General features: G+C 44.2%; 1 protein-coding gene across 2 annotated transcripts; it reads right to left on the reverse strand.

Moving 5' to 3' along the window:
* Positions 1 to 11,605: 11,605 nt before the first annotated feature.
* Positions 11,606 to 23,048, reverse strand: MRPL23 (mitochondrial ribosomal protein L23). Of its 2 annotated transcripts, XM_063331701.1 has the most exons (6): positions 22,963 to 23,048; positions 22,716 to 22,838; positions 21,756 to 21,838; positions 19,852 to 19,925; positions 14,187 to 14,402; positions 11,845 to 11,981 (listed from the first exon to the last, which is right to left on the reverse strand). In XM_063331701.1, the coding sequence occupies exons 1-5, from the start codon at positions 22,986 to 22,988 to the stop codon at positions 14,190 to 14,192; spliced, it is 519 nt and encodes a 172-aa protein (XP_063187771.1). In that variant the 5' UTR covers positions 22,989 to 23,048; the 3' UTR covers positions 11,845 to 11,981; positions 14,187 to 14,189. The 2 variants fall into 2 exon arrangements, with proteins under 2 accessions (XP_063187772.1, XP_063187771.1); XM_063331702.1 differs by lacking the exon at positions 14,187 to 14,402 and having other exon boundaries at positions 11,606 to 11,981.
* Between the last annotated feature and the right edge of the window lie 938 nt (positions 23,049 to 23,986).

Here is a 23,986-nt window from a genome sequence, read left to right on the forward strand (position 1 = left end):
TTTGGATACCAAAGGCAAACATCTCCTAATCAGCTGGGGAGATCCCTGCATGGCATGGGGAAAACATCAAGCACCCAAATCCATCGCAAGCCATAAAGCCACCTCACCAAAAGGCTTTTGCAGTTCTCAGAAAGACGATGTACTTGGAGTAACTGGAAAGACCTTGACCTGGATGCAACGGCCCAGTGGTACTGCTCAGGCTGGGATCAGAGAGAGGCAGAGGCAGCGCTCCAAGAGGGCTGCGCTGCAAGCCAAGATACACACTGAGACTTGGGACCTGTTTTAATTATTGTTTCATTTCTTTTACTGCTCAGGAACATGTAACAAGCTGAAATGTGCGTTGTGCCTGTAAACATTTACTTTCTTTTGGTCTTGTGCAATGCTATGTCTCATTCTCTTGGATGGTGCCTGGAATGCAGGAATAGCCATAACACATCGGCTGAGCGACTGTCGACTCAACCGTCCGTCTCCGACAGTGACCAGCGCAAGCTGCTTCGAAGGAAGTTGCTAGAAACCCCACATTGGGCAATTGTGGATTAGGTTGCCTCTGAGGGAAGCTTCTTCTTTCTGCCATACGATTCGTGTTTGACTCATGCCCTAAAAAAATCAGGGAAGTCTGCCTGCCCATCCGATAATTATTTTTTTCCCATGCCCATTCATGCACTCAGGGTGCCTTCCACTCCTGCATTTGCCAGTTCCTTTTGGTGGTGTGCTACACGGGGTTGCATGGGGTAATCGTGCCCTGTATGGAGGACCACGTACCTTGCATAGACACGTGGGGCTGCGGTTGCCGTAAGCCTGAGGGCACACAGACATCGAATTCTGAGTCAGTCTCGGCGTGCACTTTGCAGATCCCAGATGCACTCTGTCCCTTTCTACCCACAGCCAGCAAGCACAAGGCGTTTAGGGATCCTGCCCACCTCGGTCACAAGAACGGTTGTTTTCGAATGGCGCAAGTGAAGGGGCATGCACGCCATCAACAACTTGTGATCTTCTCCAGGCCTCAGCAGAGAAATTATCTTGCAATTTGGCAAACCTCACCAGATGCATAAGAGGTCATCTGGGGCAACAGCGAAGAGTTGGCAGGTCTGGGATTGCACCGGCCTCCCCCACCCCTCCGGTGAGGCCGTCTGCCTCGCGCTGAAAAGGAAGGGAACCTTTGCCCCTTCTTCTCAGTCCGAAGGAGCATCTGCAGGACTGAAACCAATCAAAGCCAGCTGTGAAAAAATGAAGGGGGGGCCGGGTGGAAGGCAGGGAAATGCTGATTATTATGACTAGGAAAAACGCTATTAAAAAAAATAAAGAAAAGGGAAAAACTGATCCCATATGGGAGGCAAATGAAATACAAATGCAAAACAGGCCATTACGCAGTGTCTGTTGTAAGGCTGCCGCACTGGGGGCTGCGTTCACGTGTCAAGATGCAGTGCCCTTGGGACCTGTGGAGACACCCCTCCGCTCTGCGGCAGGGTTAGTGTTACCTTGGAGCATCCCGGGCTGTGATCAGCACTGCAGCCGTTGACTAGACAGCCTCTGCAGACTGACCAAGAAGTTATTCAACTCCCCCACAGACACACACAGAGAATAACCTCAGGTCTGCCAGACTTAATCATTCCACCAGCCCTTTTCTCCCTCGGCCGCTTATTCCAGGCAATTTCGCAGCTGGCCCCTCACTCCTTTTGAGATAAGTTCTTGCCCTCCTCCTGCTCCCACAGGGTCGCCCACGTGGCTGCCCTTTTATCGTTCCCCTTCTCATTCCACACATCTCCTTCTTCAGCAGATCATCTCCATCACCCGCTCCATCTGCCTACCCAACATGTGCCCTTCAAGCTGTTCCTAAGCTACAGCCAAGCCCCCGAAGCCAGTCTCTCCAGGGCAAAATGTCTTTCAGCAACAGGGAGGCTTCTGGGGTGCAGACAGAGAGCACAGTCCAAGCTCAGTCCTCTTTTACACTCCCAAGAGGGAGGGAAATGCCCACCCTGTACCAGCCATACTGCAAGGCTCACTCACAATGTTATAAGACCAGAGGGGCTGAAAGCCAGCTCTCATTTCCTTCTCAGCTGTTTCTTCCACTGCTCTCGAAGCACAAGGAGAGTCAGTACAATGGGGGCTTATTTATTTGGTGGTGGTGGCAATGATCATTCATCCACAGAAGGAAAAACTGGAGGACAGCAACATGACTTCCCACGTTTGTGGGCTGTGCTCCCCAGAAATAAAAGGCTCTCCAGATCTCAAGGGACAAACGGTTAAAGGGTGGGTGGCTCAGTCTGCCCTGCTCTTGTGATTCTGTCAAAGACTCACAATATTTGGTACTTTTTCTTTTTTTTTTTTTTTTTTTTTTGAGGCCCCTGCCCATATGTGAGTCTCAGTGTCTATTTGAAAGACAAAGGAAGTAATTTCTTGCATACTCTAACAGAGAGAAAACATACAAAAATCTGAACTTCAGAGTTCAAACCACAGAAAGAAAAAAGAATCCCTTTAAGAAAATCCATAGGAAACCCTCCCATTATAAGCCAATCTCACATTTTTGGAGTCCAACTCAGCTGTAGTAAAACCCCAGTATCTGCCAATGTGAAGGCAGGAGGCACTTCAGCCATTCAGAGGCACTGCTCTACAGACGCACCTGCCTTCTTCACCCACCCTGTGCCAGGGCCTAGGAAACTTGGACCTGCTTTTTGAAAACCATCTCTCTGGTGTCAGGATTTGGGGGAGAAGCAGGAAGAGAGGGGGCCCTGAAGTCGCTCCACTTCTCTGTACAAGAGTGTTCCACAACATACCCAGGGCCACAGCCAAACGCATTAGACCGCAGCACTCCCAGATCCTACTCAACAGTCTTCATAATTCCTCTTCTCAAGCCAAGAAAAACAGAGCAAGCAGAAAACAAATAACAGTGGGCAAGCAGGAGTATTTGTCCCTTACTACAATGGCCTGAAGCAATCAGAGAGGTAGGGCTGATGAACCTTTAATTACTTGTGCAATAACGACCTCTGTTTCCAGCATTCCTTGGCAGGCAGGAAGTGGCTGGAGCAGTCAGGGACCTGTTATGCTCTCCTCTCCACAGGCTTGAAATCGATACGAAGGCCCCTCACCCAGCTGGTCACACGTTTCAAGACACACTCCACACAGAGGTTGTTTATAGCTATTAAAAGCGGTAAAAAGAAAATACAACAAAAATAAACAGCTCTTTTACTGAGGAGTTGTTACTGAATGGCATGGCTCTACAGCTAGGGTGTTCAAAGCTCCCATACTACTTTTTCCAGATAGTTAAAAAAAGTGATTAAAAATTAGGAAAAAAATATGATTATGAAACCACCCTTCAACCTCAGTATATCAATATTTTTTGTAGTGTGTCGTGCTCAACCACACAGGGAGCAGAGGCAGCACTTTTCATGAAGGACCCCTAGATGTTAGCCAGAAAGACAAGTGGGGGCAGAGGAGAGTGATCATCCCTAGATAATTTCCATGACACAAAACAAAGTCAGAAAGAGAGGTTAAGGAATTGACCCAAGCTCAGCTGAATTAAGTTCACCCTCCTGATTCCCAGGCCACAGAAATGACCTTTCTTTTGGGGGAGGGGGAAATCAAGACATCCACAGCTGACAGCTGAAGAATGCAGAAGGTGCTCTCTACCTTCCCACAGGGTCTAACACACATTAGACATACTGTAGCTGAGACAGCTGCCCAACTTGCCATCTTTGCCAAGCTCCATCTCGGCTGGGATTCTGCAGCATGACAGAGGCTGATCCGGAGGTCAGAAAAAGAAACTCTGCCCGAGACAGTTTGCAGGCTATTTTGCTTCCCAAGGAAATAAGTCTCTTCCTATCCCCACCTCCATCTGCTGGAGTCAGTTGCCTTGACGCATGTGGCACTGATGACTTCCCAAAACTCTTGTTCTTTTAATATTACCATTAGCTCTTTGATATCTTGGTTATCCACAGAAACAGCCAGAGCGTGTCTGCATCCAGCAAAGTTCTTGGCCCTGATATTTTGTGGCAAAGAATTGCACAACACTAATGTAACCCAATGTCGAGTGAAAATATTTCTGTGTCAGTTTCTATCTTGCCCGCTTTTTTGTTTCACTCACAGTCCCCACTCACATATATCATAAAGGGAGGTACTTCTGGATAGCCCATCTCTAATCATGTTGCCTCTGACTCCTCCCTCCTCTAGAATGAATATTTACAGACTTTTCAATCTCTCTTCACAAGAGGTCTTTTTTTGCTTCCTTAACTACATCACAGCTGGCTCCTGAACATCCCCTCCTCTAGAATGAATATTTACAGACTTTTCAATCTCTTTTCACAAGAGGTCTTTTTTTGCTTCCTTAACTACATCACAGCTGGCTCCTGAACATCCCCTCCTCTCGGAGATAAAGTGGCAAAACCAACATGGTGTGCCCCAGTATTTAAAGGATCCTTTACAACACAGAAAGACATCCCGGGATTGCTGAGCAGCTTTCTGTTGGTTAAAACAGGAAACACGGAGATAAAAGGAGTCAAATCCCTCTGCTAATTGAAATTCTGTTCTGCTACGCATTAGGGCAGCACGGAAGAACTGACCTGGGTTGGAAAATAGCCGCTTTGAACACAGACTGAGGCTATAGGCAGACCTATCAGTTCCTGTCCTCTCTCATACGGCAAAAATGATAAGAAAATTCCAAATGGCAGAACACCGCATAGCTCCAAAGTCTGCTCAGAGTATTACCCATTGCTTTCATCAGTCATTCCCTTGAGCTCCGTCACACTGCAGTAAACTGCTACATGCCACCACTCTCACTGCCCAGAACGTGGAAGAATGCACATGAAAGAAGTATCCTCAGGGATGTCCCCATCTGTTAATCTAAAGACATTCACCCCCCCTGCACAGCACCCATCAGCTTCTCCCCACTGTCCTTTTCTAGTTGTTTCAGCACCATAAGACATGAGGAAGACCTGGCTGGACAAAGCTGTCTCATCCACTGAGATGCCAGCAAGCAAAAGTAATGCAGATCTCCACTTCCCCTCCTTCTGCTGGATCTCCAGTCGTGTCACAATCACTATTAAGCCCAGCTGGGGAAACTGAAGCATTCAGAAGTTGACTGAGTCATCTAAAGGAACAAGGATCAGCAGCAGTAGGCTGCCACACAGCTCCGGAAAAGTCTCCTTTAAGACACTAAATCCCTGGAATGAAGGGTTGCAGTGGCTCATCCATGAGAGTATCTTAATGGCAGAGATGAATTCACCCCAAACTTCAGGGCCAGTTCATTCAGAAGGGTTAGCAGGGAGGTGGTGGGAGAGAGCACCACCACCTCCAGTTTGAAAGCGACCTACCAGGAGAGATGCCCCAGGCAGAGTGGGGGGTGCTGTGGTTGTTAGACAGATACTTCAGCATCAAATCTTTGGGCTTCTCAGGCCTCCTCATGTTTACCCTATAGAGATTTGCCTGATCAGCCCCTAACAGCAGGACCCATCTTTGAAGTCCGTGGCCCAGCTACGCCTGCATAAGCAGTAGCGACATCAGGCCTAACATGCATTGGGCAAAGAAGCAAAAGAAACTGCCCACAAACTCTTTCAGCTTTGTTTCAAAAGGCTTGGAAGTTCCTCCCCTTCTCTTCCCCTAGCCCCTTCCATAAAAGCTTTGCATGCAGAGCAGCGTCTCTTGGGTCCCTCATTCTCTTGAGCAAAGTAAACAGACCTCCCGTGCAGCGACAAATGAACAACAAACAGAGGGGGAAGGAAAAAAAAAAATTCTCGCTGCCAACTTGGAAATTTTTTTCGGCATGTTTAATTTTTCAAAAAAATTAAAGTGTGCAAGCTATGCCCCAAGGGTGACCCTGCACAAAGCTTTCTGGCAGCTCCAATGTCCTCCATTCCCCCCTCACATCACCACAGACACCCCATCTTTCCCCGTGTTCTTCCCCTGACGCACGTGTGCACATACGAAGCCCTAAGAATCCTGGCACCCAGACGGCTTTTTCTTTTTCAAGCATGCCAAAACAAGCTAAGCTCCTAAATCCCTTTTAGAATCTGGCCTCGTGTGGAAATCTGTTTGCCTCCATCCTATGTTTATTTTCTTTTGTTTTCAGGTTTGTTAGCCCAAGGGCAAATGTTGTTCCTAGCACCAGTTTTGGGTTGGTTTTTTGGTTGTTTTTTTTGGTATTTATCTTTCAATCAAGTGTTCCTCCTTGCAAGGATAAACAGGATGTTTAGAGACTCTGGGTATGACGACCAGTCTTTGACAGCTGTTGTGACACACCACACACTACGTCTTGCCATGTGTGCAAGCACTGGCACAGCTCTATCTGCAGCAGGCTCTCTTCATTTGAGGAGATGGACTATATGACCAAAAAGGCCTTCGCCGGCTCTATGTTTTTAGCACAGGCTCATGGAAAATGAGCCACATGATCCAGAACAACTCTCCAGCCTCTCCCTGCACTTAGGAGGATATCACCTGCCCACGCCACAGCCATTCCCTTTCTAGTCAGCACGTTTCACTTGCTTAGCTACACTAAAATATGCTCTGCCTCTGACAAATTTTTCTTTTCCAGGTACATACATACAGACAACAGTCAAAATACTTCTAAACCACACTGATTCAACAGAGGGAGTTTCCCAAGCCTTTTTTTAGGAAAGGAAGTTTTCCAAGCCTTGAATCACTGACATTGGTCTGACTCCTAAACCAAGAACTCTGGAAAATGAAACGTAGATAGCTCTAACTGAGGGCCCGATCCCAAGCAAGACCCACCTACGTAGAATATTGTGTGTGGCCTCAAGATGCTCTCTAAAGTCCAAGTCACCAGGGAAGAAAATGCAGTGCCTAATTCTGCACTGCACAATTTCTCCAAAATATTAATCACTTATCATTTGCAATGTTTACTAAACCTTTCCTGCCTTCAGCTGTACGAGACTGATAATTAGTCCTGGTTTGTAATTAAAAACAATTAGTTTGGCACCAGGCCCTAGTTACTGTGTTCTCAGGCCACAGAATAAGTGACTGGGGGATATCTCCTCAATTCTGCAAGCTGGGTGCGTCCACAACACCAGTGCACACTTTGACAAGCCGTACTATACACAAAGAGCTAAATTCTGTCTGAACAGCCAAAAATCACTCTAAAAGAAATGTCTCAGCCAGGGTGACACCTCAGCTATTGCATTTAAAGAAAATAATACTTATAAAAATTACCTCTCTTCTCTATAAACACATGACTCCTAAACAGCAACGCTCAGTTTTCTCCAGGACAACCACTTTAAGAAATTCACAGGACAGATGACAACGTGTTGCTGACTTTCACGCTGTTTTGGCCCAGCTTATTCAAGGAAACTCACTTCGTCCTGCAACGCTTGTCAAGTTCAAGCCTTGAAATCCATTCCAGGTAACATTCAACCACAAGCTTCTGGACTACGCACAGAAACTACGGCATGAAATTTTATGGTCTGTGTTACTCAGGAGGTCAAAAGGGATTATCACAATGTTCCTTTTTAGCTGTGCTACCTATGAGTCCTGGCATATAAGCCGCCCTGGAAAGCCATTCTCAGACAACTGCTTTAAATTGGACTCTGAGCAGTCCTTGAACTCTACTTCAGGAGAAAGCAGCATTGTCAAGATAACGGTTTTACAGCTTTCAGTCCTCCTAGCAAAAATAGTGCTTGCTTTGTGTACCTTGCCCCGTTTTACACACTAAGCAGACACCCTCTATCCAACCCTTACCGCTCTCTGCAAGTCGTTCCACAAACACGCCTGAGATGAAGAAGCAATAGTCTGTCCTACAACCTGAAAATTCAAATAAGTAAAGTAATTTTCCTGAAAAAAAAACCCAACTTTGATAAAATTGGGATAACCTGGACGGATCGGGAACTCCCCATCCATGAAGACATTTTCCACAGCAATATGGCCTTCAATAAAGGAAACAAAATTTTCCTATGGGCTTTCCTTTGCACAGAGCAGGAATATTTGCTAAATGGATTAGAATATGCCTTTTCTGGAATCCACCACTAGGTTGTACTTACTTCTTTCCTATCGTTTATTTTATTTAGCCTTATTTCTTCCCTTAACCACCAATAGACTGACAAACAGGGAATGATGCAGAGGACCGTAAAACCAGCTACTCATCTGCAGGCAGCACTTATCTTTGACAGTGTGGCTTACACACTGAAGATGAAGCTACTGCTGCTTTGTGCCTAACCACTTACCAGCTGAGCTGCACTACATACCTTCCTACTTCAGGTGACTGTGAAGACAAACATTTGCAGTCTCTCAGGTCAAGTAGCAAGGCTCAGGTGACAAGTGGTTACAAGACACAGTAATTGTCACCTGCAGACACCCACACATTCTTATGTGATCCACTTCAACCAAGGAACCTGTTCCTAGTACCCAACCGAGCAGGACTTACAGCACAACATGCATTTCAAAGCTGTAATGTTAGGAAAGCCACTGTACATAGTCACTTCACTGTTTCCGCAATTCTGTTCTGGCTTATTTTAAAAAATAATAAATACAAGTAAACAAAAAAGCAATTGCGTGTTCCCTCGGAAGTGTACTGGTGTGGTTGGGACAAATGTGCTCATCATAGCCGGATGCTTTTCTCCACCAGAGTGGTCGACACAGTCAATTGCGCATCCACTGACTGTTCTAGCACATTACTCTCTTTGGGGGGGTCGCACACGTTCAGAGGGGAAAGAAACTGCATTCAGCGCCTCCCTTGCACGTCAGAGAAGACAGCAGCTGCAGAGCTGAGCACGCCAAGTGCGGGACGTGGCTTTTCCTGCACCACAGCGAACATCAGCCTCTTCAACCAAGTCATTACTTTCGTCCTTGGAGAAGTTATTCACACGTATATCCAAATCCTTGGCCCACAGGTATGGCTGCTGACATAGCCAAGGACAGCTCGACACCTCTGATAGCAGGGCTAGGTGTGACCTCATAGGATCTGCCAATCCCTTGCATCACCCAAAATAAACAGCAGGATGTGCTGGAAGGAGCACAGTTTAGTGAACAAAACTACATAATTCTGAGTCCTTATCCTACTTTCACAACTCTGGTACATGATATAATTTCTGCCTTCATATTCAAGTATCATCTCCATTGTCGTCTAGCTTGTACAGTTTGGGGGATGGGATTTGTGAAGCACCAGATCATATTAAGCACTGTCACTTCCTCAGAAACACTGGCCAATAAGGGACTGGGAAAAACTTGACATCTTTTTAATCCCACTTCCACAGCAATCAGGAGCATTAAAGCAAATTAACAGTAGCTCAAGAGCTTTGAATTTTCTTTTTTTAATCTTACCTTAATTTCACAGGGATACTATTTTAGACATAGCTGGTAACATTGCCTTCTTAAGCACCTTGAGTATCTGCCAGAATTTGGCTGCAGCAACTTCATACAGGTACGGGTATACTCGTCTCTATTTCTTCCCTTTTGTGCCACTCCAGACAGAAACCTGTCTTGAACATGAGCTAGAAATTAATCACCCATGGAGAAATTACAGAGTAGCAAAGCATGGTAGACCTACCCAGGGGCTTTTGATACTCACTCAGCCTAGAGCATATTTGGGACTGTAAATAAACACCTCTCAGCTTGGATCTTCAATGCCAGTACAGAAGCTGGTGACTCCAACCTCTCCTGAGGGCCATCACAGGGAAGGCAGAGAGGCTGATGGGTTGATGTATCTCTTGCTGTTAGACCTAACACATGGAATACAACCTCATTTATACAGAACTATCACATACCTGACTACTTGCTTGCTCAAGGCTGACCAACCAGTTAGGGAGATACGTGGCAGCGCTAGATGAATTGTTTTGATTTTATCTTCGCTGTTGTGAAGAAGGTGGTGTTATCTATATTGGAGGTGACCACAAAGGAAAGTGAAGAAAAACCAGCAAACTCCATAACATTATACTGTAGGAACAAAGCCCTAGCCCCAATATGGATCAGCTCCACACTGAGATGCGAGTTTGAGAAACAGCCCCTTTAAAAAAATACATTAAAAAAGGAGGGGACGGTGGGGAGGCTGTGTACAGCAGAGGAGAGACCCTTGCATCTAGACAAATTCAGTTGTCCTACTTTAAAACTGCAGGCCAGCTCCTGATTTCACCTGGAGTTCCACATGTCACTACAAAACTCTGGAAGTGTTGGCTTTACAGATACGCCAAACGTAAGAACTGTTTTCAGTGAACTCAGTATTTTTCCACATCTACTATTGTAACTCTGCTGGCAGGCTGGGAGTAGCAAATCCTCCCTTATCTCCCTCCTCTCTGAGAGCATCTCTCTGGTTAAGCACCAGCTAATTTAGATCATCATGCACAATCCCCCTTGGAAAATGAACAAGGGGCGGGGATGGGGGTGGGGGGGAGAGTCACTGGGGTTGTAAGCAACAAACCACAGGAGGAGATGGACTGTTGTGCAGGAGGGAAGTAGCAGGGGGAAAGAGGCGACTAATGAACAGAAGGGGGTGCGTAAAATCCTACTTGGATTGCCTCTCTGGGGAGCAGCTGTTTCCTTGTAAACATCTTGCTAGCTGTCCAAACAAGAAGTTCAGACACAGAACAATAAAGGAGAGCACCCGGGTAGACGCGTGAAAGACATGGGCTCATTCACTACCCTGCCAATTGCTCCAAGTGGCAGAATTCAAAACCCAGCGAAACATTAGCCATACGTTTAACCCTGCATGTGCTGGTTATAGCCAATGGCCTGCAGAAACACATCCTTCTCTATCTGTGAAGTCCTTTCCCAGTCCTCCTTTCACCCTGCTGTTTCTAACCCACCAGCAAAGCACATTACTTGACAAAGGAAAAGAGAAAATATCCTCATCAAGGCAAGGAGAAATAGCCACAGAGCCAAGAAATGAAAAACCTGAACGTGGCAGCCCTGAAGGCCTAGAAAAGTTCTACCACTGCCCTGGCATCAGCAACTTGGAATTAGAGGGAGTTGCACCAGAAAAAGTAGAAAGAGTCTTTTTATTAGTCCTGAGCACAAAACAGCCTACACCGGCAGAAGCATTTCTATGCCAGTACAACTGTGTCCACATAGGGCTCTTGCCAGCACTGCAAGGTAGCTGCGGACAGGGGAAGGAATACTAGCACAGCCGTGCCAGCAAACATTCCTTGGGCAGGCTGGCCACAGGAGGCAACTACCTGCACTGCACAACAGCAAGCAGAGACTGTGCACAACAGCAAGAAGAGATCACACACCTTTGTCCATCCCTTAATGCTTCTGGGGATCAAACGCACATGTGCCCAGTCACAAGCCTATCCAATAATCCCTGTCTCCAAAATGCCACACAACTGTTAACAAAGGCGTGCAATCAGATCACACGCACATCTCCAGGAAAGGGGGGGTCACTTTGCAAGGAAGGCAATTCACAGGATAGTAGGACACCATAACTGACAATAGGGGAATCTTACACCCCAAGCCTATAGTCTAGTTATCTACACCTTCATGTCCGCCCCGACTGACCTATCTTGACTTTTACACATTCTATTCAATGCAAACTACACTTAACCTGGGAAATGAAATGCCGGCTACTTTTACCCAAAACAACCCATAGAAGCAGGAAGAAGGTAAGCACAATGACACTGGCATAGTCAGAAACAACAACAAACAATTCCACATTTTAGAAATAGTCCACAAGTTCACAGGAAAGACCTGATGCAGTCGGATTTATTTTACCTTTTTATTTCTTTAGGGCCATTTTGTTGTAGTCATGCACAAACAGCCAGAAGAAAAGACACCTAGCAAGGGCTGCTCAAGAATAAACATTTGGTCATTACAAGATGGGAACGGTGCAAGTTCTGCTGATCAAAATCCCTCTGAGCCTAAAGAAAGGCAGCTGGCTTGTTGCATCAAAGTCCAAACCAATCGGGGACTCCACCTCGTCTGGGGTCACCTTTCTGCCTCTGCTTCTCACTCTCCATATATTTATCCTTGAAGTCATCAAAAGAGCGAGTTTCTGCATCTTGTTCTTTCTCTGGAAATAGGTTGGGAAACTGAAAGGTTTGTCCTTGGCCCTAAAGAGAAAACAAATGGTCAGAGAGACATTCCAGCCTTTCTGCAGTAGCTATGATGCATAAACTTATAATGGAAGACCACCCTGGAGTTTCAGCTAGTGCAAAATGGTACCTCTTACCTCCCAAGATCTCTTTCCACCCCTCTCCCCAAGATATACATATATCCCTCCCGCCCGCAAAAGCTAACTTTCAGCCTCTCCTCTTTTGTGTGCTAATTAAGACACTGACATCTTTTTTTACAGATGAGAGCTCGGGAGATGGACACCTCGTCAAAGACTTTGAACTAGCTCAGAGATGTTGTATGAGTCATACAGCAAAAGCAAGATGAGCAAAATAAGTGATTTTGTTAAAGTAACACCATCAGGGAAATATATGGTGGAGCAGGCATTCATTATGTTAACACTGAGGATATGGGTAGTGGTTATAGCTGTTTAGATCCCAGCTAAGGATAAGAGGGAACAGTCCTAGCAGCTGTTACTGTAGAGTGTAATGTGGGAATACGGAATAACAGATAGTAGAGGTCTGTTATCAACAGGAATAAAGACAATAGTGTAAAACAATTACAGAGGGAACAATCTGTCTAATACATCACTGATGAGATTAAAGTGATTACATCTGCATCAGTCATTCTGCCTAACAGAGAAGTCATTTTAGTGAAACATCATCATCAGATCTATGTCTCCCACTTGGAAAATAAATATTTGCTTCATCTCTGGTTTTTATCTAACAGCAGGAAACCATTATTCTGTGGAAATGTTCTATCCCATTAACATTATCTACTTACTTTTTAGTGGTGTTTGCACTAAGCACAACTTCATTAAACTCAACAATATCAGCCCTTCCATTCAGTATGGGACTTTGCATAATAGAACTCATAACCAATAGCTCATAACTCCAAAATTACTCTCCAAAATACTTACAAATCTTACCATAGATTAAATTCTTTGGCAGAATACTGCATATAGAAATCTCAACAACAGCATTTAATTGCTTCAGATGAAAATGTTTTTTTCAGATTAGCCATTCTTTACATTTGTGCAATAAATAAACAGGAGGCCCAGTTATTAAATGGTTCCACAACAGACATGAAAGGAGCCTTCCACCACATGGCTACCTACACTACATTTTGGGATCAGAAATGTGACATAATTAAACCCAAAAAACCCCATCACCATGCCCCTGACCCAGCTGAATGTGTGCTATGTTTCATTTAGCCATATACACTCAACCTGGTAATTTACAGGTGTGAAAGAATTTAAACCTCAAGCATACACTTTGGAAAGAAAAAAAACATGACTTATCCCAGTTGAGCTTATCCAGACTAGAATCTAGGAAATATCAACTCATAATAAGCAATGCTCCGGTTGTTTTTGTAGTGCATACTTCTTGGGGGTTTCCTAAGAGCCTGACCATACTACAAAAACAACAAGGGAGCTGCTGTGTACATTGCTCTGTCCTCGATTCTAGCCTGGATAAGATCAACTGGAACAAATCAAGGTTTTCCTTTCCATGGTGTACACTCTGGGGTTTCAACTCTTTTGTACCTTTAAATTACCAACAGGTATGCTTATAATAGCTGTGCTATGACAGTTAAAGCATAGTTCCACTCCAAGGCAGAGAAACTGGCCTCACCAATGTCCTTGAGCAATCCCAAAGCTGTAGCCTACTGAAAATCTTCCTGCAGTAGGATCAGCAGCAAGCACCCTTGAGGCCAAGTGCTGCACAAGATTTTAGCACGCTAAAGCATTTGGGACAGAATTTGTTTATGCTACAAAAAAAATACTGTGTTTTAACTACACTGCAGGCAGTTCACTCAGCCCCGTGGTACCTATAGAACCGACAGGGCCAATTCTAAGCACTTGTCTGCACTGGAGACGAAGCCATTTTAGTTAAACAAGTCAAAAAACAATTCAGGCTAACATGGTAGGCATACCACCTACACTGAAAATTTGAGAACTATTTATATTGGTAACACTGTAGTAAGGGACTGTTCTTGTTATGCAGCACTTCCATTTTGGTATGCTTCCAGCACCAATGCACTTCCCTTATTGGGGAATGAAGGAAGGCTGTCCCTAAAGCATACTAACAACATCCATGGTAATTCATTAAGCATTGCAAAACAGTTATTATTTTAAAAAGAGGGGAAAGAAACAAAAAAAAAAAAAAAAAAGATACGCACAGAGGCTGTAGCAAAACCAGACAAACCTTTCAGCTGTTTATCGAAGTGCTCACAGTTCCCATTTCAAGGCTGGTGAAAGTCAAATATTGAGCTGAAAATGTCAATCTGTATCTGGAGTCTTTTAATAAATCAAAATCAGCACAGACAAGTTGGCTCTTTCCAGCTCTTGTTTTCTGAAGAAATTCTGATTTGGCTGGCAGCCAGACACGATTCGAAACAGCCAAGACATTACACCCTGAGAACTGAAGGTTGATAAATCTTAAGTAACAATACTATGCAGTAACACTGCACTGTAAGACTCTGAAGTGATGAAAGCTGTATGAAAAATAGCTGTTGTGCATGCTCAGTAGCTAGTTTTCAGAAGAAGCCTGTATCTTGGGTATTTCAAAATTTCAAAAATACCAAAAAGCATCAACTTACATAAAGGACTGTGAGTCTCTCCAGGCATATTTACATTCAGTGCATCTTTCACATAATGCCAGAGGCTACTGAGGTTCATGTTCATATGCCACCTTCTCAAAAAAATGCCTACCAAAAGAACGTTATGCACTCCTTTATGCAGTGCTGCTTTTTCTTACACTTTTGCTTTGTAAAAGCTTTCCCTTCTATACAGCAAGCATTTGATAACAGTATGATAAATGCATCCTCAGAATGAAATCCTAACAAAAATAAAGCAAACAATTAAATTTCTATCAAGTTCAACAGGGTTTTATCTGGTTTGCAAACTGCTAAAACATGAAATGCTGGCATATTCAACCAGAAAGCAAAATTTTGCCTTATTCCTATACTTGCATTTGTTCACTGTTTTACCTTTTGCAAGCCATTTAACTTTAAATACTGAATTACAGAAACTCACATAAGCTGAAATGGGTCTGAAAAGGCTAGGGCTTGGTCCTCCCTTAGAACTTCTGCCAGCACAACTACCTTAGTTAGAAGCATAGATAAAGAGGAAGAAAAGAATCCCTTTCTACCTGACACAGCTGTGCTAAATGAAAATCCTGTAAAAAAAACAGACTGGCAAAAAAAAATCATTTTGCTTGGATAATTGCACTGCCAGCAGAACTTTTTCACCAATGTGACGTGATACACTGACATTCTGGAGTTTGTCAGGATAAGCTCTACCATCACATGCTCTTATATCTAAGTGAGCCCTTATAATGTTAAAAAAAGAAGAAAACAAACAGAGCAAGTCAGAGAGGCAGTATTAAAACATCTGAAAAATAAAGGCAATGTGATGATTTTACACATTGCTGTTCTCAATTTAGGGTCTTCCCAGAGACCTGCCTTTTTCCTACAAATTCTAAAATTATGTACAAGTGAGATGTGTGGTCCAGTGTTTAGATTACAGAAATGGGAGCCATTAAACTTCTAGTCCTGTGCAACTCTAATCCTTGCTTCAGCATTACCCAAATGTAAAACTGATTTATATACAAGGTCTTATGAGGATTCATTTGTTAAATGCTAACATCCTTCAAGATAAAAAGTGACCTAAGCATCAAACATGTATTTTCCCCGTAGATTTCAGTAAGAAAGGCTGAAAACACACCTTGTTTGTAGAAGGAGTTATCTCACCCAGTGGTACAAATTGCCTCCATTCATTTTAATGAGAGGTTAAGTGACCATAATTAGGCCTATGAAGTCAAGTGCTAGCCTTTCCACTGCTGAGCCTCATGTCAGAAAATTGCTGGAAGGATTATCTAGCACAAACCCACTTATACTTCTGTGACCTTTGCGTCCCTCGAAAAGTTTAGGAATGGAAGGTCAGCACAGATATCATTATGTAGGAATGACGCAGCAAACACTGATCACGTAAACAACTCTGAGATCTTCTGATTATTTAGATAATTGAAGCACTTACTACTGTCCTTCAGAATTAGGAGAAAAGTGATGTTTATAGTATCGTTAACTAAAAAAATGTTGGACTCGAAACAGCACGGGATTTCATCCAGCAGTAGCAGCAAATGCAGCTAGAGTTTAATAATCCAGTGCATTTGAACAATTCTCCTACTACTGCAGTGGTAATATCTGATGTTAAAATGTATGGCAAAACAGCACGGAAAGCAACTTCAAAAACCCACACAGCAATGATACAGTGCACAGAGCATCCGAGTTTCCTATGAGTTCACTACATGTCAAAAGAGAACTGCTGTCACAACTGATGTTTAAATGGATTAATTACTACGAATGTACTGGACACTTTAAACAGGGTTTGAGGAGAAAGCATTTGCAAAAATGTTCCCACCAGTGCCATCATTCATGCAGCTAAATAGGTGTTAGTCCTAATGTTGACAAGGTCAGACTCCTTTTTACAGCCATCTCCATTAGATTTCTCAAAACAGGTTTAATTAAAAATAGGTCTGGATTCCAGAGGCTTGTCTACAGTTGTGCTCCCACGGGTGCTAACACCTGTTGAGCTAAACGAGTGAGAGCACTGAAGGAGGAGGAGGGGATGTTGCTGATTTTTTTCATTTCCCTGATGTTGATGCAACTGTAGTTTCCCACTGGCATTCTTTCTTCTTTTTTTTTTAATAACATTAGAATAATTATAACTGAGTAAGGAGAAGGGTTGCTGTATTATATTCATTTTATATACTCTGCAAAGATATACAGCTTTGCTTTTAATTAAAAAAATAAAACAGTGTAAAAAAGTAGGATTTGATACCCAGGGCTGTAAGTCTCTAACTTAAACCTTTCTCACCACATTCCAAAAGGGGAAAAAAGGCAGGCAGGCTCTGGAATGGCAAGATATTGTTGATCCACAGCCTTCTATGATTTGAGGTATTTTTTTAGTGTGAAAATATTATGCTTGGACAGATCATGTATTTGTCCAGTTACAGCCTGAGAATAAAGTAAACAGCTCTGAATCTCCAAGAAATAGTATTTGGAAGAGAAAGGACAACAATTCTTACATGTGGAACAGCTGTGGCATTAATCTGACACCTAAGGGTATGTTGACTATGACTTCATACATCTTCCACCTTTCAGACACTTGCAGTAAGTTAATGGATATGTACGTTGCACTGGGACACATAAGGTGATGTTTTATGAAGCAGAGAAGCGCAACTGGTCATGAGAATATACTCAATTTCATTCAGGTAATCCACACCACAGCTGCTACCAAGTCACGCTGGAAAGAGCAATACTTCCACCTAGTGGGCAATCGGAAGATCAACCCAAGACCTCCCAAAAACACATCCTTATTTGTCCAGTCATAAGCAGTTTTAACTTGAAACTGGATTAATGAGAGAAAACGCAGCTGGTAAAAATGGTGGGAAAGCCCAGCTACTCTGATTCACGGCAGATGCAAACTAATTCTCATGAAAATAAGGATTCTACAGTGGTTACCAAAGACTTTCCTAAATTAGGCAGATATTAACAATGGACTGCATGGGGCCTGTTACGGCCTGAATCACCCCATGAATGAGAATGAAGGCAAAACCTTCAGTTTCAGAAATGACACCGAGTTTCTGGCCTCACCCACTGTTTAAAGCTGGTGTGAACACAGAACTGGGAGCTCATTGTCTGAGACGCCAGAGCTAGTGATGAAAAGCAAAGAACAAAAGGAAAAAGAGAAAAAAGAAGGGAAAAAAAAGGACAGACAAACCTCAATGTTAAAGGAATTAACAGACACCAACAACAGAGAAAAAGAGCAAAAAGACACATCAACAACAATAGAAAAAAGAGAGCAAAGAGACTAGGAATGAGGTGAGGGGAAAATGCACAGGCCAAGCATCACTGACAAGAGCTACACGGGCTTAGTAAGTGGCCAGGATTCCCTCAATTGGGATGAAGTACAACACCTAAAGGTGGTCCCCTGACCCCGTTCATAGGTCAGACAGAAAACATGGCATTCTTTAAAAACTTATGATGATACTACAGTATAGGGCAATGCAGTAAGGGACATTTGCTGTCTTGTGTACCAAGAGTAGTCCTCAGCCACAGTACCACAGGGCTCTGTGCAGGCTAATTTGCCCAGCAGGCAAAATGAGAGGCTGGAGGAATGACCGGAGTTACTGCTGTCCAACTGCCTCCAGTACCTAAGCTAGTTTGGGTAATTCTCCTCACCACCATGGAGCTGCCCTTAAGGTAATGGCAACTGCTCTAGGTTCAGAGGTTTGATGTGAAATAAATGCACAAAGGCACTGCCTTAAGCGAGCGACTGGCTCCACAGAACAGCAGCATTTTGCTTCCCACTCCTTCCCCCGAGTATCGATGGGTTGCAAATTACCTCCTTCTCAACTCAGCAGACAAAAGACACAAGACTGCATTAAATACAGCGAAATAAAATTTGAAAACTGACCACAGTTCAGTAAAAATCCACGTCTGCTTCAATTTTGGGAAACGAATCTCTGAACACAAAGAAGTCACTAGCAGGAGGCCACGACAATGAAAAGTGCTTGCAATTACCTACTAAGGAACAACACTCAGAAAAAGCAACTTGTAAGACAGAAGATCACTCCTCACATTCAATTCCTCAGCTGCGTTCTTAATGAATTGTTCATACCTGATCTCTCACAGACAAAAACCTAACACAGACAATCCAGGAGGGAGAATCTGCCCACCAAAGCAGAGACTCTTCCTTGAAAAAGGAATGTGTTTTTTAGCCACTGTAATGCAAAATCCTCACAGAGATGAGGTTGCCTTTAACTTCAGCACAGTAAATCAAGGTTAGTCCTCATCTAAATACAACTCTGTTACATTCTATTAACATTGTACTTGATAGTGTTCTTTTAAAGGTAAGGACTGTCTAGAAAAACACACTCTTCTCACTTTTTTTTTGTACACTCCCCTTCCCAGAAGGGGCCTAGAAAAAAACTTCCAAGCACATTTAAACTTTGAAAAATTAAAAAAAAAAAATCAGATTTCCCATTATCTGTGCCTCCTTAGGTTGACACCAAGTCCGTATGAAGTCTTATGCAGCCTTTAAGATCACACAGTGTTCCCTCCACACTGAATCCTTGTCCCAGGATGGAGTAACACTGAGGCTGTGTTGCCAACAGCAATTTTGAGCTTATGGTTTTACAACCATAAATAGCATTCCTTTAATGTAATTTTGGTATGTGAAGAGGTTTTCTGTCACTGGTTGCATTTCTTTTTTACATAGAGACAGGTAAGCCCAAGAGAAGTCTAAACTATACTATGCTCCTGTTATGAAAGAAATTCGTAAAAACATGAAGCTCCTTTTCCACTGGGCAACCAACATACGTTTCAGAACCCGGTTTAGCCACAAAGCATGCTTGTTAGACATGACTAAAAGCTCCCCAAGGAATATGCCTTAGTCTTCTCTGAAATCCAAAAAGCTTTAATAAGAAGTTCCTACCCTTACAATATATTCTTTCACTTACTGGACATTTCAGCAATCAACCACACAAGTCGTGAACCTTCCAGCACACAGAGTACAGGGTCAGCATGAAACTCACTGGCAAAGCAGCACCGTATGACATCAGTTCATAACTTACATACAGAACTCAAACAAATACGGGACTTGAAAACTAACCATTTGTTTGAATTTGATTTTTAGACTGAGTCATTTAAATCTCTTCACACATTATGGAAAGTATTAAAGAAAATGTCATTATTCGAAGACTGGCAGATATATTCAGCCAACCGGACAATTCAGTGAACATTAATTCTAGCTTGGATGGTTAACAGTGTCTTCCTCTTTCCACACACACGTCCATGTTAACTCACCAGCTGTACATAGGCAACCTTGTAATCTGGCTTCTTCACTCTCTGATTCTTGTGATTCCTCTTGTTGTTTGCACCTGCAGAAATGAAGAGTCCCACCTTTTACTTCCCAGGACTTCCAAGTTCCCAAAGCAAGGCCAAGCTGAAGGGGTGACTTCACTAGTTCTGATTTATTGTTAAGAAGAATACTTTTTCTTCAGTACCAACACAGTATCACAATTACCAAAATGTACTGAAATTGGTACATAACTCTCCTTGTTTCCAAGTAGGGAACCGAGGCATCACCAGACTCAGGCTTCTGACAGCCATTGTGCCTTCATGTCACACACAAAGTTTGCAAAGCACCAAGGAGATAAGTCTCCTGAGTAGGGGGCCAGTGGTGATAAACTGTCCTCCCAACATCAACAGCTGCAGGAAGACAAGGAGGAACTGATCACTTACCAGCTTCAAATTTGTCAATTTTTTATAACCCAGCTAATGAGCTGGATCTACTGTTTATACACCAGGGAATTACACTCCACAACCAAAAAAAACAAAGCACCTCAACCTTCTGCAAGTATGCTGGTCACAACTGAGTGGGAAGTTCCAATTTATTCCCTGCATGTTAGGCAGAGATTAAAGCTCTCAAATTATCTGACATTCTAACCCCCTTTCCTCTTTTATCCCTGAACATATATATTCTACCATCACTTCCATTAGAGGTGGGGGACAAAATGGTTATAACAAGAAGCATGAATATTTTTCAGTGCTGTTTGGAACTGCATGTGTCTGGTATTTAAGACTTCATTTAATTCTATTTTTCACATAAACATATTACAGATGATCTGTCTGCTTTTTCTTTCTATATGTTCTGAGTTTTACAACCTTATTTGAAGCTTTTTCTTTCACTCTCCATTTTTCACTATTACAGCTCTTTTTTCCTACCCATTTTTTAAAATCATCCCTATTTTTACGATTAAAAACACATCAATCAATTCCTTTGCTAGAGTCACTGCATGAAAAAAGAAAAACCCAGCCATAAAAGATGTCGTAACCAACAAGTCAGTCTCCATTTCATTAATGCACTGCCTGGTGATCAAAAAGGTAAATAACATGAAAATTATATTCCTGACTTTGCACTGCATGCAAACTGCAGTCAGAGAAGAAAGCATCCATATGTAAAGGTGACCTTATATAAATTTAGCTTATTTCAGTAAGAGGTGGGTCCCTCTGCTCCAAGCCAGAGTTCAGCATAACTTAAACAAGCAATGTTTCTTCTTTTTCTCTTGGGTTGTGTTTGTGTTGCTTTTTTGTGTAGTATTGGCACAGGGGAGAAACACCATGAGCGGAAGCATAGAAGTGTGTAGCAGAAACGTGGTAATGACAGGTAATTAAAAATTGAACGTTTGTCAAGATGTTCCACTGACGTTATCTACTGGTCTTATAGAGTATCTTTTTTACCCTACAAACTTTGCCTTTTGTTAGACCATAACACCTCCTTTGTGTGCATGCCTGGTAATCTCAACTCATGTATTTTTTAAAAAAGACTATGGCTGAAAATAAGTTTATTTACTAATTTTATTAAAACACATGAAGTTCCTTCTGAAGTGAGACACCCACTGGTCTTCAAGGAGAAATGGTACCAACTACAATAGAAGCTAGATAACTGGCAAGATGATAAGGCTTATTAAATTCAGATTTTTCTTTTAAAGACTAAACTTATGTCATAATCTAATCAAAGCATTCAATTATGAAGTGGTGCATATTCATTTGAAGGGACAAATAAACAGCTAAGCTGACAGATGTCACCAGCTAAGCACATGAACCCAAAGTTTGCTGAAATCTAATAGACCTGTTGAGAGGAAAAGCATATTCTAGCTGCACAGGGATGCTGTATTCATCCCTTTGGATTAATCAACAGCACTTACCATACTGTATCCTCGTCCTCACAGCAGCTACTGGCACATTGTATATTTTTTCAAGGTAATTCTTGATATCCACTTTTGTCATTCTAGGCAATGCAAAACCATTTTGGGAAAAGAAAGATGGAAAAGTATAAATATTTAAATAAAATAAAACAGAGCCAGAGTATTTATGGATGATGACTGGATGATACTCTGGAATAAATACGTCTTCTCCTTTTAACCAAGGTAGCTTTACTGCACAAAAGTTTAAATTCAACATAGATCACACACTGCTACATCAATTCATTATCCATAAACTGTATCTATGACAGATATTTTACTCTCTGTAGCCTCAACACTCAAAACCCCAGATATATTCTGTTTTCAGCAAGAGAATCCTTTCTAATCTTCTGAACAGCATTTTCTGATCTTTTCAGGACCTGCCATAGGGTTGTTGGCTTTAGTGTGTGCAACCAGATCAGTCGGGATGAAAGCATCCCAACAAATACTTGGATATCACCTCATTGTTTCTAGATTGTTTTCACAAGCATAAGCAAATTCTTCTTAAGCCTGGGAAGGCTGAGCCCCACTAACACTCGGGAAGTGGTGCTTCCCGAGTGTTAGTTACTTAAGCTTGTACTTAGATTACTGCCCTCGCAGCCCTCTAAAAGGTCTTGATGCAGAAGCTCCTTCCGCCTCCAGCCCAAAGGGCTCTACCTGGCACCTCACCTTCCCCCCCTGAGCTAACCAGACAAGCTGCAGCCCAGAAACAGATGACAAGAGGCAGTGTGGCGGGACGTGTGGCACTGGGGAAGGGGGGATGGTGGTGCTCCAAAAGTGGCGGGGGCCCCTCGGCACCCTCGGGCGGTGGTGGGCCATTTCCGCGGAGGGCAGGCCCAGGCCCGCGATGGCTCCCGCTGCGGGGGGCTATGCCATGCCATGCCATGCCACGCCACGCCACGTCCCGTTCTCTCACGTACTCACTCCATGGAGACCCGGAACTGGACGGTGTCCTCGGGCTGCGGCACACCGGGCCGCACCGCCAGCATGAAGAAGTTGGGCCGGAAGATCCGCAGCTGCGGGCCGCCCAGCTGGAACAGCGGGTACCTGCGGGGAGACGATGCCACTGACTGACTGACTCACTGACTGACCGGCACCCCCCCACACCCCCCGTACCCGAGCCCCCCCGGCCTGCCCCCCGCCACAGCCTGGTCCGACCCGGCCCGCTCACACGGCCCTCCTGGCGCCCGTCGCCATGGCGGTGGCCCGGCCCGGAAGCGGCGCGGCGGGAAGAGCGGCTCCCGGCGAGGCGGCGGCGGCGGCAGCTGTCGCCCCCTGCTGGCGCGGAGGAGCGCGGCGGGGCCCGTGAGGGCGTTGCCTGAGGGGCTGTGGGGGATGGCGGCGGGATCTGACCCCCTCAGCCTGGCCGCCACCTCCTCACCGCTGCCGCCACAATCACAGCCCGCCCCGAGTGGAGGGGACAGCCTTGGAGCCTTTGGGCAGGGGAGAGTTCCCCAGAGGAGCCGCAAAGCCAGGGGGCAGAAGGGAGTGTCTGCAAAATGGCGCCTCAGTGTGAATTTGCAGCCTTGGCTGCGTTTCGCTCTGTCTTTTCCTCATGGTTACAGGAGGGAGGTGATTCTCCACCTCTGCTCCGCGCTGGTGAGACCCCAGCAGGGGTGCTGCGTCCACCTCGGGGTCCCCAGCAGAAGACGGACTCGGGCCTGTTAGAGCGGGTCCAGAGAAGGGCCACGAAAATGGTGGTGGGGCTGGGAGTAAAGGCAGAGAGTTGGGGTTGTTCATCCTGGGGAAGGAAAGGGTCCATGGAGACCTCATTGCTGCCTTTCAATACTTATAGGGGGCTTAGAAGAAAGACAGAGGGAGACCTTTTAACAAGGCCCATCGTGACAGGACAAGGGGCAACAGCTTTACACTGAAGGAGGGTAGGTTCAGACTGGACGTAAGGAAGGAACTTTTTACGATGAGGGTATTGGGACACTGGATCAGGTTGCCCAGAGAAGCTGTGGATGCCCCATCCCTGGAAGCATTCAAGGTTAGGCTGGACAGGAGTTTGAGCAACCTGATCTAGTGAAAGCTGTCCCTGCCCACAGCAGGGGCTTTGGACTAGATGAACTTTGAAGGTCCCTTCCCACCTAAACCACTCGCATGAATCTAGGAGGCCGCAGCATGCGCTAAGAGAGAGAGCCAGAGTGGGAATGTGGGCACCAGAAACAGACAGAAGTTTGGAAACGTGGGGG

Source organism: Chroicocephalus ridibundus, chromosome 4, assembly GCF_963924245.1.
Source record: "Chroicocephalus ridibundus chromosome 4, bChrRid1.1, whole genome shotgun sequence".
Taxonomy (NCBI): Eukaryota; Metazoa; Chordata; class Aves; order Charadriiformes; family Laridae; genus Chroicocephalus; species Chroicocephalus ridibundus.